Consider the following 17,200-nt stretch of genomic DNA (forward strand, 5'->3'; position numbering starts at 1 on the left):
ATGCCTCTTACGAGAGGCGGCATCCGCAAAGCTTACCAGTCTTTGATCACGGTGTATTTGCCTAAGGAGGTTGGCCGCCTTTTTTTAATAATAATAATAATAACCTTTATTTTTTCCATCAACGTGATGGGGAGGTAAGGGAAAAAAAGCTGTAACAGACAGCTTGACTAGTTCCCGCCACCCCAAAGAAAAAAAAAACAAATTCCATAAAGGCAGACAGTTCAGCTGTCGACAGCAAAAAACATTTTTTGATTGTACAAAAATAATACTATAACTACAAGCATCTTTGTAGCGTATAAATATGCACATTCGCAAACATGTGAACATGTAACTGTAGTAATGACATTACGTTTACAGGACACTGCTGGAAGACATATGTAAACAGCATACACACAACAACGGCTTATTAACATCTGCATAATGGTATATCACGAACATTCGTCACTACATTCCACAATGAAAAAAGAAAGAGTTCAGGAAGCACGTCAGAAGACAAAAGGAAATTTGATATGCATACCAATTATACATACGAGAACAATGTTCAGGGAAATACAACTGAGGCAGAAAAGAACAATTTTAATTGCTGTTTTGATGTATGTTCTATTTGTATAGCGTGTCTGTGACAAAAAATTAATAATTCTGGCAGTTTTCTTTTCATCATTTGCTGTCCATAGGTAGTTCTACACGTCTCTACGTTCCAAAGTTCCTTACTACGTGTATCGCATAAAGGAGCTTTCTTTGACAGAGAAGCTAAAGCTGAGAGAAAGTGGCTCTTCTTCTACCGGGATTATGATCGGGGTGCATACCCGATGGTATGTATTTTATACATACCATCGTTCTTCGTGCATGGAGACAAATGGCAAGAGACGTTGATTCTTGTTGCGCTTTGTTTCTTCTGTTCCATTTCTTTACATTTTCCCCACTTCCGCCAATTCAGCATCATCTTGCATCTGTGTTTGCGTAAGTTGTTCAAATTTATTTCACGAAGAAAAACTTGCAAAATCGTGCCAATAGTGTTTCGGGCGACGACGTTTGCGAGGGTGACATCTTGCGCGCGTCGCTGGGGGTGTATGTGGTCACTAGGGTACAGAAACGACGTAACCAAATCCACAAATTACATTTATTTCTGCGTAACAAAGCCTATACACGGTTTACTTATGACACAGCTAGTCGGGGACACCTACGGTCTAATCATGCACTCGTGCTCGCTCCCCATTCGTACAGTGGTCCCGTCGTGGTCAAAGGCGGCCAGTGCGAATACGATTCCTTCTGTCTTGCTGCCCGAGTCGTTCGACACCCTTTCCAGACACCGCGTGTAGAACACGGGGGCGGCGTAACCGAGAAACCGTGAAACTTCCGCAGCAAATCGCACCCTTCTTATGACACCTCGTTAGCCTAACATTGAATTTGGTGGATTATAGTGCGGATTACTGTGTATCATGGTGGATTACGGTGGATTGCAGTATAGGCTATAGTCCTCTCAAGCGCGTTCACTCCTGTTCGGATCGACGAACGCCATTCCGAGATGGGCCTCCCTGAACGCCGAGCGAGAGGCTGAATTTGGCTCCCATTGCGCCGTACAAAGGGCGACTACGGTGTCATATCTGCTCGCGCGAGACCCATGCCTAATCAAGCAGTGGCTGTTTTTCTCCACAAAGCCATTCCAAAGCACAGTGCGTCGATGTAGTACGGTTAAAACGACATATGCTATAACAGCATTACGCGTTTTTCACTACACGTGGACTTAGCGGGCGAAACACCTCCCCCCACTCCCGCCCCCCATCCCCTGCGCTGATCGAACTGAAACACGTTTTACGTCAAAAGAATACGCGGCAGATGCCTTTAATTGTGAGCGACCGCGCGCTCTTTCCACGCCGAAAACCACACCAACTGGTCATCAATACAGTCCTTTCGCTTGGGATTTGAAGGGATTGCATTCAGCTGTTGGTGGGAGGAGAAACCTGCAGCAGTTGCTTGCAGCTGTTGTATTATTCCTTATTTCACTCTTCAGCGGTGACCGAGATATTGAGCCATTTGAATGCTGTTCTACACACGGTGTAGCGAGTAGGTGAGTCGCACCACAGTTCCGAATTTTCGTGCCTTAATGCATGTCCTTCTGAACTCTTTTTGTAAAGTGTCAAAATATAGCAAAAGCGTACGCAGGGAGTCTTCAGCCTCCTTAAAATCTTTTCTATTGCGAAAATTTAGATTCAAGAACTCTGTATCACAATGTAACCACGTTATCTGTACAATAGTTTGTTCTTATTTCCAGTAAGGTTTTTTTTTTTTACCGGCATTCCTCGTAAGCACATATTAGACTGTACTGAAAACCTATCTTTGAGTCGGAGGCATCACCGCTTTTAGGGGTCATCTCTCTGAATATGTGACACAGCGCTATCAGCTTAATATTCTATTCCACCGATCCCAAAATTTGTGGGGAAGAAAAGAAATACATCGATTACAGGGCAAGGGGACACGAGAACCACATGGTATAAGGTGGACTTCGAGCCTGGTTGCTTATCGTTCTGACAGACGTGCAATTTCCTGTCGAAATAACGGACACATTGCTCTCGTGAAGCTGTAAGCCATCTTAAGTTTTCTGAGAAACCAAGCCTTGGAACCTTTACAAGCTTCAAGTTCCACGGCTCTGCAAGGTTTCGGGAAAACAGCAGAAAGGTGCGCTCAACATAAGTGATAAGGGGCGATGACAGCAGAATCGCAGTGCAGCTAACAACATAGTTTTTCGTCGTTCAGTTTGACACAGAGTGAATTTCTTTTCCATAGCGCCCCAAAAGTGTGCCCGAGTGTTGTAACGGCACGGATTCTTTCATTTATTGACGAAGTCCATATACTCAAACCGTAGCGTGGTCTGGCCGCAGGCGCCGCCGTCTCCTCTAAAGCAGCTTCTTTCGATGCACACGACAGTAAATAGTTTTGTGGCATCTTTGGCTGGTTGTTTCGGAGCCCTTCAGGCCGCTCTCGAGAGCAGCGTACGTCATCGGCTGGTCCGAAAAAGAACGCGCCCCCTGCGTTTTTTTAGATCGCTCTCCTCCCGCATCGAGCGCTCTCAGGCGCTCCGAGCTAAAGCCACTCCTAGCCCTGTCGTTGGAGCAGTCATCGAAATGTAGGGTGTCTCCCAGCCCGTCACTCCAACACGACGTCGTAACTGTCGATGAATGTCCAACGTCAGTTAGGCAGCCGAGGCCACCTTGCACGCTGCCGTCTGAACCAGTGTGAAACCCAACGCTCTTCTGCCGTTTGTCCCGGCAGCGCCGGAGGAGGAGGAGGAGGAGGAGGAGGAGGAGGAGGAGGAAGTAAACGTAATTGCTCTAGAAAGAGTAATTCAGCGGCCAGGCCGGATGTTTTCATCTTCTACTTGTTGATGACGATCTCCGGCCTGCATCGTTGGCGCCCCTATTCCAGGGCCGGAAGTTTTGGCAAGGCAAAAAACGGACATATTAGCTGTAGTCACGTGGTTTAGGAGGCACCACTTCCTCCCCCGAGAAGGCTAGTCCCACATTCGGCTTTCATGCTTGTCCTGGGTCCCGTAGTGCGACGAATGCCGGATCTGTCCGTCTCTGACTCCCAAGATGGAGGCGACCAGTCGAAGATACCATCAGATTAAGAGACTCAAGCAGCACTCAAGCGGTGGGGGACGCAAACTCTACTGTGGGCCCTTCGCGCTCTATTGTGCTCGCTTTGGGTTCTTTTGTGAGCGCGGTGGCAAGAGTACAAAAATCATCGCCCCTTCCAGCCCGTGAAGATGGCGGAACAATGAAGCCGTGTTATAATTAGAGCTAGCGTTACCCCATGCAAGTCAAACTTCGCAGGCAGTCTACATTGTAAATATTTTGTTTCACCATTCTTTCACCTCATTTTCACTTTTGCCTGCTTCGCTGGAAAACCCCGAATATAAGGCACACCAGGTTGTACGAGCAGAACTCTTCGCTACAATTCCGACCTCCACCCGGGCTTCACCGACGTGAGGCAGCGCTTCTATATGCCGGCTGTGGTTGGGAATGGCTTTCACGAAAGCGTACGCTACTTTGATTGGAATGACCGACATTGAGCATTCGACATCTGAGGCGTGGAAGAGAACGTAGAACGTTTACTGTGCCATTGTCATCGATTTCAGTCGGAAAGAAAAACATTATCTATCCCATCGCGACGACTGGACGATCGGCCGTTGTCTGTGCAGGTTCTACTTAAGTGCATGGCGGGCCGGTCAGCGGCTTCTAATAGCGCAAAGCGACGAGGAGGTGACGGCTTCCAGTGGACTTGGTGCGCATGCGCTAGCAATACATCTCTATTTATGTGAAGCGAAGCTATAGTAAAGCGGTTCATTAAATTTCATACATGTGTTAACCTACGGGCAATGTATTACGGGACCGCGGATTGCACTGCCTCCCGGATCGCGCGAACTTAGCTATAACACCTGCGATCACACTTGCCTCCAGGGTCAACCCACTCTACTATTGCATTATCTCCAGAACCAACCCTCTTTTCTTGGCGACAAACCGACTCCGAGTATGCACACCAAAACTCGGGACCAAATGCATAGAAGGATTCATTTTAATAAAAATATTATATCCCTGAAGAAGGTAAATTTGTTGCACTGAGCATATTTAGGTATCGTATGTTGTTTCACCGCGTAATTCCACAAAGAGTAAAAATAGCCCTATTGGCACATGTGTAGAGGTACTTCGTATAAACCGATTCAATAAATGAGAGCTGTCATGTGTGAGGTAATCGGCGAGACACCATCAGCAGCCCCAGCCGCGTAGCCCCGGTCAGAAGAGGTCCCGGAGCGTTAACAAAGAAAGTGTCCCTTTAAAAGTGCTGTTGTTCGATCTGGTAACGCTCTGCAGATCTCTAAACGGTGCGAAGTAGCTGGCTACACCTGCAAAATGCTTCGCCTGACATTGAAAGCCAAAGTTCTCGACATCTGCACAACTTTTCTGTTTCCATAAAAATCAAGGAACCCAATCAAAGAAGGTGACTTTACCTTTTTTTCTTTAACCACCCCTGACGCACTTGGAATGTTCGGCACTGCAGACTATGGGCTGGAGCAAGCTGCTCCTTGTTTTCGTTCACGCTGCCTGGATGCTCGTGGCACCGCCTCTCGCAGCAGGGACTCTGTGCCCCCCGAATTACTGCGACAACGTCACGTGCACGCCGATCAAGTCCAGCGAGTGTGACGGAAAGGTGGAGGCCAGAGCCAGCGACTGCGGCTGCTGCGAGCAGTGCGTCAAGCAGCTCAGTAAGTTGGGGGCGGGGGCTAAGATGTGGTTCCACTATTTTACAGTGATGCGACGATAAGGCCACTGAGTAAGACATTTAGGAGGTGAAACTCCCGTCAGCGCGAGCGAGCGCGGGCCACCAGATGAGGTCACAATTGTTGCATGCGCCGACGGGGCCGTATACAGTGGCGGCACCATGCGGCGCGTCGTAGAAGCCGCAGCGAAAAAAAAAGAAATGCAGCGCCCGGGCAGGCGGCTCCGGCAATGCTCCGGCGCGCCCTCAACGGCGGTAATTTCTTTCCAGGACGCCAGCACGATAACGGCTCCGCGGGCTTGTGACCTTTTCTGGTCGCCGCAAACAGCGGAGTTTCCACTCCTAAATATTTCTTTCTCCGTGGATAAGGCGGAGGTAGGGATGGGGGAGGGGGGCGGAAGGACCAAACAGTTAAAGCAAGGGCGCAACGTTCGCTATCAAGCGATGTTGTTCGTTCGAGTCTCGGGAGTAAATATGCCGTAATCTGGTGTCCCTTCGGGTGTCATTCTTTACGCCTCTGACTATACGGCTGTTACGGGTTGTTTTTTAGAGCGCAGCTCTTTGGCGTCCGTTCCTGGGTTTCGCGTCGTCGTCGGCGTTGTCGTCGGCCTCGTAACCAGCTCCGCCCCCCTTTCATCCCCCGAGCGCTAGCAGCGACCGACTGATACCGCTGGATGCCGCTGACGCCGCTAGAGAGTCAAGATAACGTGACTGCATAGAACACCGTCGCCGCCATGCAGAAAGAGGAGGAAAGGGTCCCCCCCACTGTTCTTGTGTGGCGGATAGGGTGCTCTTCAGTTGCCGACGCGCCGGTTATTTCACGTAGGCCCCGGCACGTCGATGAATACGTGACCACCTTCCCACGGCTAGACCTGGTTCTTAGCGCTGCGGAAGCGAGGGTATCATATTGTTTGTGTCGGCATCGGCGGCGTTGTCCCTGAAACCAACTCCGCAGCTGGGGTTGACTCACTATCGGCGTCAGCGGCATCAGTCAGTCGCTGCTATCTCTTCCCTTCTCCCTTTATCGTGTTGTCCGCTTGCTGCGCGCGCTTCTGCCCCCATCGTTTGCCGCTGGGTGTACACGCCGCCCCCTCCCCCCTCTTCCTGCGAGTCTCCGGTTGTGAAAGCGCCGGCTCGAACTTAATTCCTTTCTTCGCTCCTCCTCCAATGCAACCCCTGTGCGGTGGCAATCAGAGAGCCAGATCGGTGGCGGCGGATCTGTATATGTGCACCGCCCGAGCCGAAATTGCCGCTGCCGTTCGCCCTGTGCGGTGGCAATCAGAGAGCCAGATCGGTGGCGGCGGATCTGTATATGTGCACCGCCCGAGCCGAAATTGCCGCTGCCGTTCGCCACTGCGAAATTATCTGCCAGTTCTTTCTGAGCCATGAGCGAGACGACCGATGGAAGTCCTCCGTCTGCTGCTGCTGCTGCTGCTTCTAAACGAGCTGCCAGAGCAGAGGCCCAGCGCCGTCGCCGTCAGAATCCAGAAGTGCGTGCCGCCGAAGCAGAAGCTTACCGTCGCCGCCGTCGAGATGATCCAGGAGTACGCGTCGCCGAAGCAGAGGCTAAGCGCCGCAGCCGCGAAGACCCTGCCGTTCGCGCCGCCGAAGCGGAGGCTCATCGCCGCCGTCGAGAGCAACCAGCAGTAAGCGAGGCTGAAGCAGAAGCTCATCGCCTTCTCTGCTTCTTCTGCCATGGAAGTAACGTAATCGTCGGTAATTCGAAAAGGTGAAACAGCTTATTTGCTGCGCTCAAATTTCGCATTAGGAAGTAACGTAATCGTCGGTAATTTTTTTTTATCCCTAACAAAATTTCTAAATATTACCCGTGGCACGTAGCACAATTCTACTTCTTGAGCGAGATTATTCTGAGAGGTGGACATTATTCGCCGAACAAATTATAATGAATACCTGACTAATTACCACTCTTCGCTAGTTCTCAAATGAATTAGGTTACGACAGATATAGCAGTTTTCGAATTGTAGGCGGCGACATCGAAAGTCATATCCGCTTAAAATGAATTCCAAGGACGAAAACAGTTTCTAGACATGCGTTCCGTGAGATTGCGATGAAATGCGTTGGCGTTGCAGTAATTTTAGAGTTTGAATGAATGAAACGCGTTTTGTTAAAAATGTAAGTGGAAGAGCATGCAGTGCATTTTTCCGCGAGTTTGGCTGCACTTACTTTAAAACGGATGCTAGTTTAAAAATTCGTTCCAAGTGGATGTGCCGTGTGAAATCACTGGCTATAGTTCGTGCATTTCAATATGCAGGCTAAAGCAATTAACCAAAATTTGATTAGGGAAATATTGCCCTTCTTTGTGTTTTTTTTAACTATGCTCTCCCATTGCAGAATAGAACTATGTACATATAGAATTCGAGTTATACAGGGTGTTTCACGTAACTTGAACCATAGTATCTGCCAAGTGCGCAGGGCGGGGGGGGGGGGGGCGCGAACTCAAGACGAACTTTTCGCGAGACGAACGAATTTCCGCGGTCCTTGCGATTTCGTCAAGGCCAGTGTATTTCTGTGCCTTCGCAGTACGGGGTTAACTTGGGCTCGGAAACAAGGCAGCCCCCGGTCTTGCTTCTCTTCATTTCATTCTTATTTTTTTTTCTTTCAGATGAAGGCGACGCGTGCTTTGATTTAACCGTGTATGGGGTCCGAAAGTGGGGTGAGTGCAAGAGGGGCTTAAAGTGCAACAGAAAGCTTTCCAAGTGCGAGAGATCCCGCAATGGGCCCTTCGAGGACGACGACGACGAAGACAAGATGCAAGCCATACTCGACTATTTGTAAACCTCATTTTCTGTCTGACAACGGCGCCTCGACCGTGTGTCGCACGTCCACGCATGCGCGAAACCAGCACACCTACCGTACGCCCGACCAACACAGACGCGCAGGTCCGTACAGATGTGTTTACGACATATACAGATGCGCGCAAGATTCTCCGACATTTTTGTCAACTGCTACAGCAGCCAATCAAATTTAGTGTCTGGCGAGGCTGTCTCACTATTGGCCACAATTATTTGGCGCTAACAAGCGCATGTCCAATAATACGACGGAGGCGCCCTTTCTAGCAGCATCAAAGAAATAAAAGAGCGCGCGCCTACGGTGTTTTAATAAACGTCGTGATATAAGCCAATATTATTTAGCCCTTATTCATTTCTACAGCGGGAGGCCGGAGCGGGGAGAGAAATGGTTCAATAAATTCTGACAGAAGAAATAAAAACGAAGAAACAAAATCAAGATCTCAATGTACGACTTCTCATTCTAATGTTTAAATTTGTTTAGCGTCCGCCATTTCGACCACTACGCCAGCAGTTCCTTTTTTTTTCTCAGGCTGTAAGGGTTGGGGTCGGGCTTGAAATAAGTGATAGCTGGCCCATGCCGTCGTCCGACTCAATCACGCTAAGGACGTTGTTGAACGGAGGGACTTGTTCTCATCGAGAACGAGGAATATGAGATATATTTACAATATGCACATGAAGGGAGGAGAACGTTACATTTCATCTGTCTAGCATGACTGAAAGAGAAGGCACACTCAACAGCCAACAACGGCTGCTTAAAAACACTCTATCCATTGACTGTGACGACTTCTGGGGCCCGTGAGAAACACCGCAAAACATCCTTTTACGGGAGTTCTCTTGCTCCAAGCGAATCGTGAAGGCGACAGCGTATCGAGTAACAATACTCGGTCCGCCGAACGTGGCTACACATCCTGGCGCTGTTGGGCTGTTGAGGCGGCGCATTGTTGCCTTTACAAAGCGAGTCGTCGAATCGGGCCGGGGAAATTTTGCAGGTCGGTACTCCTGCAGGTCGATCGAAAGAAGCCTGAGGCGAGCTTGCGACTCACCTCAGCTGAAGCGCCAGCGTGTCATTGAACTATCGGAGTGGCGTATGTTTTAATGTTAAGGAAATTAGACTGTTATTGACGGCAACGGCTCCAGTGGGTCCCTTAGGAAGGTGAGGGATAGGATGAAGATAATTGACGGTGCTGCAGAGGTTTCAAAAGCAACTTCGCTTTTATTAGTCTAGAATAATACAACTAATATACTTGACTAAAGAACACACATGTTTAAATGGATGAAAAGTACTATGGCCAGCGCACAGTCGCAATGTATAGCAACATACACGAAACCTTTTCGCAGAGTCATTCGCAATTCCGTGCGACTCCATGTATTCATATCCAACAGTTATCAGACAGGACAGCACTGCAGCACACTATCACGGAGAAAGTATTCGACTTACTAATTTTGGTGTCCATCGGTCACTGGGAGCCTGTGTTACGGAGAGTGAACGAACACAGCGGGGCGTTTCCTCGCGGATCGCTCCTCAGTTACGGTCACGACGATACTAAGCGCGTGCAGGATGCCACAGCGTGAACTTGCACGATATCAAGAAGTCTGCCCTCACACCTTTCGCGAATCAGTGCCATGCGCTAGGTCACACAAAATGTGAAGCGAAGCGCACGCCCCAGTTAGAACAAACATGCAAGGAAATAAAGAACGCCGACGAAACCGCCGCGTTCATGTGAGCAGCGCCATTCCGCATGACATGATGGCTGGCTTGCACAGGCCAGTTATTACTTCCGCCAGAATCACTGGATGGTATGGGCCACCAAGAACGAACTAACAAACTGTAAAATCAGAAAATTAACATTTTTGTTCTAGTGCGGCAAAAATATTTGAAATGGAATAATGCAACTAATATACTTGACTCGAGAAAACAACATTGCATTTGCAAAATTGATGGCTGACATTCATATCTTGCCCAACAACAACTTCAGAAAAATCGTCGTAGGTACTATGGGCCCGCAGTATTTTGGCTGTGGGCAGCTCTGAGCGAAAACGAAAATTAAATTGTGTCTCAGTGACGCTGATATCCCCACCATATTAGAAAAACGAAAAACGCCACATCCCTCCCTGCTGCGCGGGCGCCAATGTTATGACAATTACGACTTCTCTTTATTGCGATGAATAAAGCCTTGTTTTTATTTGCTGCTATACGGACAAATGTGATTATCCCAGCTGCGGTTCCACCAAAAGATTGGGAACAGAATAGAGCCCGCTTCGCGTCGATTCTTGGCGTCACCATAAAAAAAAAAAAAAAAGGACCTCGATGAAGCCCGTGCCAGCGAAACCTGTTGGTCTGCACTCGCAATAGAGAGGGTTGAGGGATCAACCTCACTGGTCCACTATTCCATATTTCTTTCGCTACTGCAATACTGGGCGCCGCCCGCAGTGCCAAAGTACTGTAGGTTGTAGCACCCAAAATGATTTTGTTTAAGAAGTTTCTGGTAAGTTAATAACTTTGAATCATCAATTCTGGAATTGAAGTGCTTTCTCTATAAGTACTAATTAGGGGATTATTAAGGATATGGTTATTACTTACCTGCCATATTTTTCACGCTACCGAGTTCCTAGTAATCACAAACACATAACTTCATAGAATATCCGGAAATATCCTTACAGAATTCACGTTTTTATTAAAATTCTGTGCAGCTGACACAGACACTGTACTTATGACATGTAGTCACACAATAACAACAGTTTTCTGAAACTTTTGAGGGTAAGAAGGAAAGCGTGAAACATCACGGCAGGTTTCGCAGCGGCTTCTCGGAGCGAGCGGGAGAGGGGAAGTAAAAGCGAGCTGAGCATCACGGTTCCCGCGACTATATACAGCCTGTCGAGTCATACGCCGCCAAACCCTTCGGCCGCACCGAGGCTGAAGACGATCCAGGGAATCCCATTTGCGACTTTTGACGGCCGCACTTATGCGACGTCGCTCTCAACGAACGCTTCGCCGCAAACGAGAGCGCCCGGCACGCTCATTGAACGCCCTCTTACTGCTGTCTTTGTTCGTCTTCGCATCGCGTTCTGAACGGAAGAGGGACCCAAGAGCCTCAACGCCTTACTGTATGTTTAGGGACTCCTGCTCCCAGCATGAACGCACAGCACACTCCACATTCCGCTAAGGCGAATAGTTTAGCGACCATTCTGGGAATGAAGTTCTTTAGCCCGCACATTCGTGCAATTATTTCATGGGGTGTTGATAGGGCTGCAGCCGACAATTCTGCGGCGCAACGCATCGGGTACATGAGCACGGGCTAATGGATACCGGAGCATTGTTTGCCATTTGCGCCCAGTCAAGCCGGCGGGAAGAGGGGTGTCTTCAGGCGTATGACACCCCCCCCCCCCCCCGCTCCCACTGGCCCCCTGCACCCGGGGCCCACGCCTGTTGCTACGCCACTGATGACATGACTGTCTTTCAACAGTCAAGAAAGCAGCACGACATAGTGACGCAACATTCCTTTGACTGAAGTGCGAGACATGACTGTAATCGTCAAAAGAAGCGACATGTAACGTACAGGCACACTGTTCTTCAATGTCACGTGGCAGAGTTAAAAATAATTTCAATTGCAAACAGTTTGTAAAGCAGCACGACGTACGGGGACGCTGTTCTCGGAAGGCACGAGAGTTTCGTGATTGTTCGTCGACAGCCCGGAAAGCAGCCGAACAATGAAGTAAGGGCCTTATTACGCTCGAGCCGCCAATCACCGAGAGCCGCACCGCACACGTGTGGTCGCGCAAGAAATTGCACATATCGAACACTTCTGCAAAAATTGCCGTTTACACTTTGTATAAAGTGTAAACCGTACACTTTGTAAACTGTAAACGTTAACTGCAAACTGTACACACATTGTAAACTGAAATTTCTGCAGAAGCGTTCGACATCTGCACTATATCACGCGTCCGCACGCGTGCGGTGCGCGTCGCGTATATTGCCGCCTTTTTGGAGTCTATAGCATCAGCAGGGTATCGGTGGCGGGCTGGTGCAGTTGAACGCCTCGGCATAGGTGGCCGACGTCCTGGTGGCGAACAGCAGGGAATGCCGGCGGCTTGGCCGGTTGCCGCAGTAGACCATCGCGAAGCGCAGGAAGAACAGTTTGGTCAGTGGCAGGAACAACGCCGACCCCGGCTGGTCGTTCTTCCACGCCTGGAGCGCCACCTCGGCCGCCCATCTGCGCGAGGAGGCGGAGAGAACCGTGGTACACTATTCACGTTTCGTAAACGAGCACACTTTTATGCGAAGCATATTACGAGAGCTCAACCCTGCTCCTCAGGCGCGGCGGTGCCGCCTTCAATGACCTTTGACCCCGTGTCATACCACGTGACACCATGACGTCACGACAAAGGAGAAACGGGGCTCCAACTCGCGCCGTCGCTCGCGGCGTCGCGGCGGTATATAAGCAGCTGCGCTTGTTTATAGGTGGCTTTGGCTCAACTCTTGCAAGATGGGCTGGGTGGGAATCGAACCAGGGTCTCCGGAGTGTGAGACGGAGACGCTACCACTGAGCCACGAGTACGATGCTTCAAAGCGGTACAAAAGCGCCTCTAGTGAATGCGGTGTTGCCTTAGAAACGAGCTATTTCTAAGGCTCAGGGGTGCGTCGCTTGCTCAGGCGCACATTTCGTTTCCGCGCCGAACGCTGCGTTGCTCGACGCTCACCGCGTCTAATGCGGGGCGCGTAGTCGCTGCGCCGTAGCCCATTGTCTTACACCCCTTGGCGGGTCGACGGGAACGCTGTCGCGTTCCACTCTTGAAGGCGAAGCAGAGTAACGCATGAGTTGTTTCTTCGTCTAGCCGAACCAAATATAGCCAAGCAACAGCAGTTCACCAGGCTAAACAGTGGTTCAACAACTAAAATAAAGGCTAGTATGCTTCGCATCCTGGGCTTAACCTTACCTAAGCCACAGCCATTTTTTGGCATTTCAATCGTAAAAATATACTTGCCCTGAAGAGTGTCAATATTGCCTAATTTTCGCCACTATTGCCTAATTATTGCCACTATTGCCTTGGGAACGCGCGACCAGACGCCGGTGTCGGCAGAGCTGACGCAGCACACAGGAACATGCGTGGGATGTAGCGGAGAGCGCTATCCACTTAGAACTGCAGAATAGGTGCCAACGGCAGGGAAGCCCAGACGAGGACGATAGAAAATTAGGTGCTTCGACGGAATTCGGAAATTATGCAGGCACAACTAGGAAATCAGATAGCGCATGACATGCGTACTTTGATATCTCTGGGAGCGGCCTTCGTCCTGCAGTTGACATAAAGATAGGCTTGTGAAAATGGTCATGACAGCGGAGAGCATAGAGTTCCCTCCGAAAAAAAAAAAATTATAAGGGCGGGGGGCCCTTTAGCACTCGTGTCTACACCCTAAAAAAATTGTGTCCCTTGGGGCTTATCTTGTTCCCAAACAATAATCGTTGCCTATCTTTCCTGCCTTTCTTTTCTTTAACACCGCACGCCCGGTACTTCCAGGTCACAAACGTCATGTACGCTATCAGCGTGACAAAGCATTTTTCACGGCAAAGCAGCGAGCGCGGAGCCTTCACGACAGGAAACGCAACTGAGACAGATGGCGATTATTGTTGCGGGACAAGATACGCCTTAAAGGGTTTATCTTCTTGCAACGTTTTTTTTATTTAGAGTGATACGGCAGCTGTTAATACGGTGGTTCATACAACATGGGAGCGACGCAATGTCTTTATTTGCTTTAACTTCATCCCATGTGGCTTCAAATGGCTTCGTGACTCGGCAGTGTGATATTTTTCAACAAAATATTGCATCCTACACTCTGAAGCAAAATTACACCCTTTTGCCACACAACAATAATCGTCATCTGTATTGCCCGCGTTTCCCTTGTTTAACGCGGCGAGCCCGGTATTTCCCTGTAACGAACGGCATGCGCGTTATGAGCATGACATCGCATTCCCGACAGGAAAGTAGCGGGCGTGGCGTTTTCAAGAAAGGAAATGCAAGCAAGGCAGATGGCGATTATTGTTGTGCGGCGGAGAGGGGTGTAACTTTGCCTAAGAGTGCAGCGCATCAGTTGACAATGATTATGCCTGCGCAATGATACTAATTAACTTGACGTGTTTAGAAAACTACGAGCGCTTAATATTTCAGAAAAATAAAGCATAATAAGTGTTGTCCAACTCCACGCTCCAACGACGGCTTCCTTTGAAAAAACAAAATAAAATATCTCTGAGGCTATGCTTTTGCCGACTACATGCGCCGGAAGCGATAGATGAAGCCAGAAACGCGTCACGGCCGCCATGTATACGAAACGACCCATATATAACGTCACAGGAACGTACGGCGCGACAAGCACGAAGGCTAGATAAAAACATGTACTAACCATCACTTAAATGGCAGCTGAACAATTGGAGCGCCAGAATTCCCTCTAAAATTTTTGTAGAAAGCCGTATCGCATACATCCCAAAAGACTCCGTTTGCGCCATCTGGAACAACCGGCTAAATGTGGCTATTAATAAGGTGGATACAAGGTGCAGCTTTCATTCCGAAATGCTCAAGAACGCTACCTGCATGAACTCGACTCATGAGGCCTGTTTCTTATATGTAACACAAGAATAACACGCATATATAGATTTAACCACGAGACAAAATATTTTTTTTCCTGGCAAACTTGGGCGCGAAATACGGTTAAACCAAAAAGCTTTCTGAGGTCGCAGGCGCACAGCCACCACAGCGCGAACAAAACGGTACGCTTCGACAACAGCGAAGCAATTCAAAAGGCTTGGATACAACGAAGGAACTGCGTCAGATGTAGTTAAAGTGTTTGCAAAGCGTTCTGCACATTTGGAACCGCGGCACAGCCCAAAGTCCTTACAAAGGACTTCCCCAAGGGCGCGGAAACTCCCTTATACAGCTTCGCATGACACTTAGACAGTTTTAGTTTAGCGTACGCAACTATAGCGTACGCTATACGCTATAGTACGCTATAGTATAGCGTACGGTAAGCAGCGCACGTTTTCTACAATTTTAATTGGCCGACGATATCTTTGGATCTCTGAGGCCATATGTCGTCGTTGCGGCTGTTTCGCGCATGTAGCGATAGGTGGCGCTGACATCTCAAACGTTTCTTTCGTTAGGCTTCGACTCGTTCGAAACGAGAAGCGATCTCCAAAACACCACGAAGTTATCCATAATACTCTGTCGTCGAAGCGACCTGAGACTAAGCGAAAGCCGTTTACACAGTCATTTGCTACGAACGAAGCGCATTTTACAAAAGCAACGCCAAATTCAATTCGAAGCGGGCAGCCGGGACCGCCGCCATGTTTCCCGCAAACTCCGCAAACCACGCAAAAATGCTAACGCTAACTCGTTTGCGTTGCGTACGCCCGCTATACCCGCTATATCGTTTAGCGTTCAGCGCATGCGCAGTGACGACCCGCTATTTTTTAGCGTACGCAATGGAATAGCGTGCGCTATACTAAAACTGTCTACTGACACTTGAGTCGCTCCACTTCACGTGCACAGAAGAAGGGTCTTTCGCTTTTACGCACCTGGTGCGCAGTGACCTGCCCAGTTCGTTTCCACTCAGGTCCAGGCCCAGCTGCCTACCGAATCGCACAAAGCAGTCCCTGTATTTCGGCAGGCGAGCGTGTGGCGCGCTGCAGTTGAACATCATCTTGGCCATGTGCGCGCCCAGCGTGCCGTAGTTGATGCCCGTCTCGGGGGCCGACGGGTAGAAAAAGTCCGGCATCATGTACACGGCGGGTACCAGGCGCGGCTTCTGTCTCTTCCCAGTTATGGCGACGTGGGCGGGCAACCGGCGACCCGTGAGTCTCACGTGTATGACCAGGTTGGACACGAACCCGTCGCCGTACTCGCGGCTGAAGGGCTTCGTCGGAAGGTCGCTGTTGTCACCTGGTGGAGATAGATAGATAGATAGATAGATAGATAGATAGATAGATAGATAGATAGATAGATAGATAGATAGATAGATAGATAGATAGATAGATAGATAGATAGATAGATAGATAGATAGATAGTACTTTTATTCATATCAATTCTCGTATACACCAAAATCAGGCCTACCAAACCCTCACCAAGTGCTTGCCATATTTATTTTTTTTAAATTTTTATTTCACAATACTGTCAATCCCGATTGGGATTATTACAGGAGTGGGCATATGGTCATCAAAAAAGTACAATGTGAGCAAACACTGAGCAAACAAGGAGTTAGCATAGAAAAACATGGACGCTTTCATTTATTGAGTAATACACTGGTCTTCACACAGTTGCTCTTGCAGAAGAGAAAAAAAATTAAATAACTAAAAGACTAAGTTGTGATTGCGATTGCTTCTTCTAGATGATTGGTAAAAGTTTCTAGTGTGGGCTGGGCAGTAATAGCAGGTTTTAAGCAGTTCCACTCTCGCACAGCTCGCGGAACGAATGAAAAGAAATAAGTATTGTTGCTACAAAGAAATTCCTCTAGCGTGAAAGCGTGTTTATGCCGAGTCGGTCTAGTGAGCTTGTACTTTAGAAAAGTGGCGGGATCCAACTTCAGTGCACTGTGTAATACCAAGTATAGGAACTTCAATCGTTGAATCTTGGCTCGAATTTCTAGGGTAGCGAGGCCTGCGCGAGAAAGAAGTTCGGTTGGTGAATCTGTGCGTTTGAAACGGTTATAGATAAATCGGGCAGCTTTTCTTTGTATGCGTTCCAGCGTATAAATTTGGTTTTTGGAATGTGGAAGCCATACTATGTTGGCGCATTCGAGTGCCGGTCTGATGAGGCTGACGTAAGCAAGCTGTCTTGTCTGGCTGGTGGAATGCGATAAGGTGCGTTTGAGGTAGAACAGTTTGTTCAAGGCTTTTTTAGCTACGTGCTGTATGTGCGCATTCCAGGTGAGGTCGGATGAGATGATTACGCCTAAGTATTTATACTGGGTGACGCTTTGTAGAATAGTGCCGTTGAAACCATACGGGAACTGCAGACTTGATTTTTTGTTTGTGACCGACATGCAGACAGTTTTATCAGAATTTATCACCATTTTCCAGTCTGCACAACACTGCACTACCTTATTTAGGGATTTGTTCAGTTTTGTTTGATCT

The 17,200-nt window shown here is 48.7% G+C and overlaps 1 protein-coding gene and 1 long non-coding RNA gene across 2 annotated transcripts in view; one reads left to right on the forward strand and one right to left on the reverse strand.

Moving 5' to 3' along the window:
* The first annotated feature begins 1,930 nt into the window (after positions 1–1,930).
* On the forward strand, positions 1,931–8,416 carry LOC135919848 (uncharacterized). Its single transcript, XR_010570073.1, has 3 exons — positions 1,931–2,068; positions 5,056–5,260; positions 7,898–8,416. It is a non-coding gene; the product is annotated as an uncharacterized lncRNA (long non-coding RNA).
* Positions 8,417–11,560: 3,144 nt separating this feature from the next.
* Positions 11,561–17,200, reverse strand: part of LOC135919839 (uncharacterized) — a 35,837-nt gene continuing 30,197 nt past the window's right edge. Inside the window, exons 6-7 of the mRNA XM_065453793.1 lie at positions 15,647–16,010; positions 11,561–12,295 (exon numbers count right to left, since the gene is read on the reverse strand). Of these exons, the coding sequence (XP_065309865.1) occupies positions 12,082–12,295; positions 15,647–16,010 (578 nt within the window). The 3' untranslated portion in view covers positions 11,561–12,081. The remainder of the gene's footprint in view (positions 12,296–15,646; positions 16,011–17,200) is intronic.

Source organism: Dermacentor albipictus, chromosome 9, assembly GCF_038994185.2.
Source record: "Dermacentor albipictus isolate Rhodes 1998 colony chromosome 9, USDA_Dalb.pri_finalv2, whole genome shotgun sequence".
In the NCBI taxonomy this organism is placed as follows: domain Eukaryota; kingdom Metazoa; phylum Arthropoda; class Arachnida; order Ixodida; family Ixodidae; genus Dermacentor; species Dermacentor albipictus.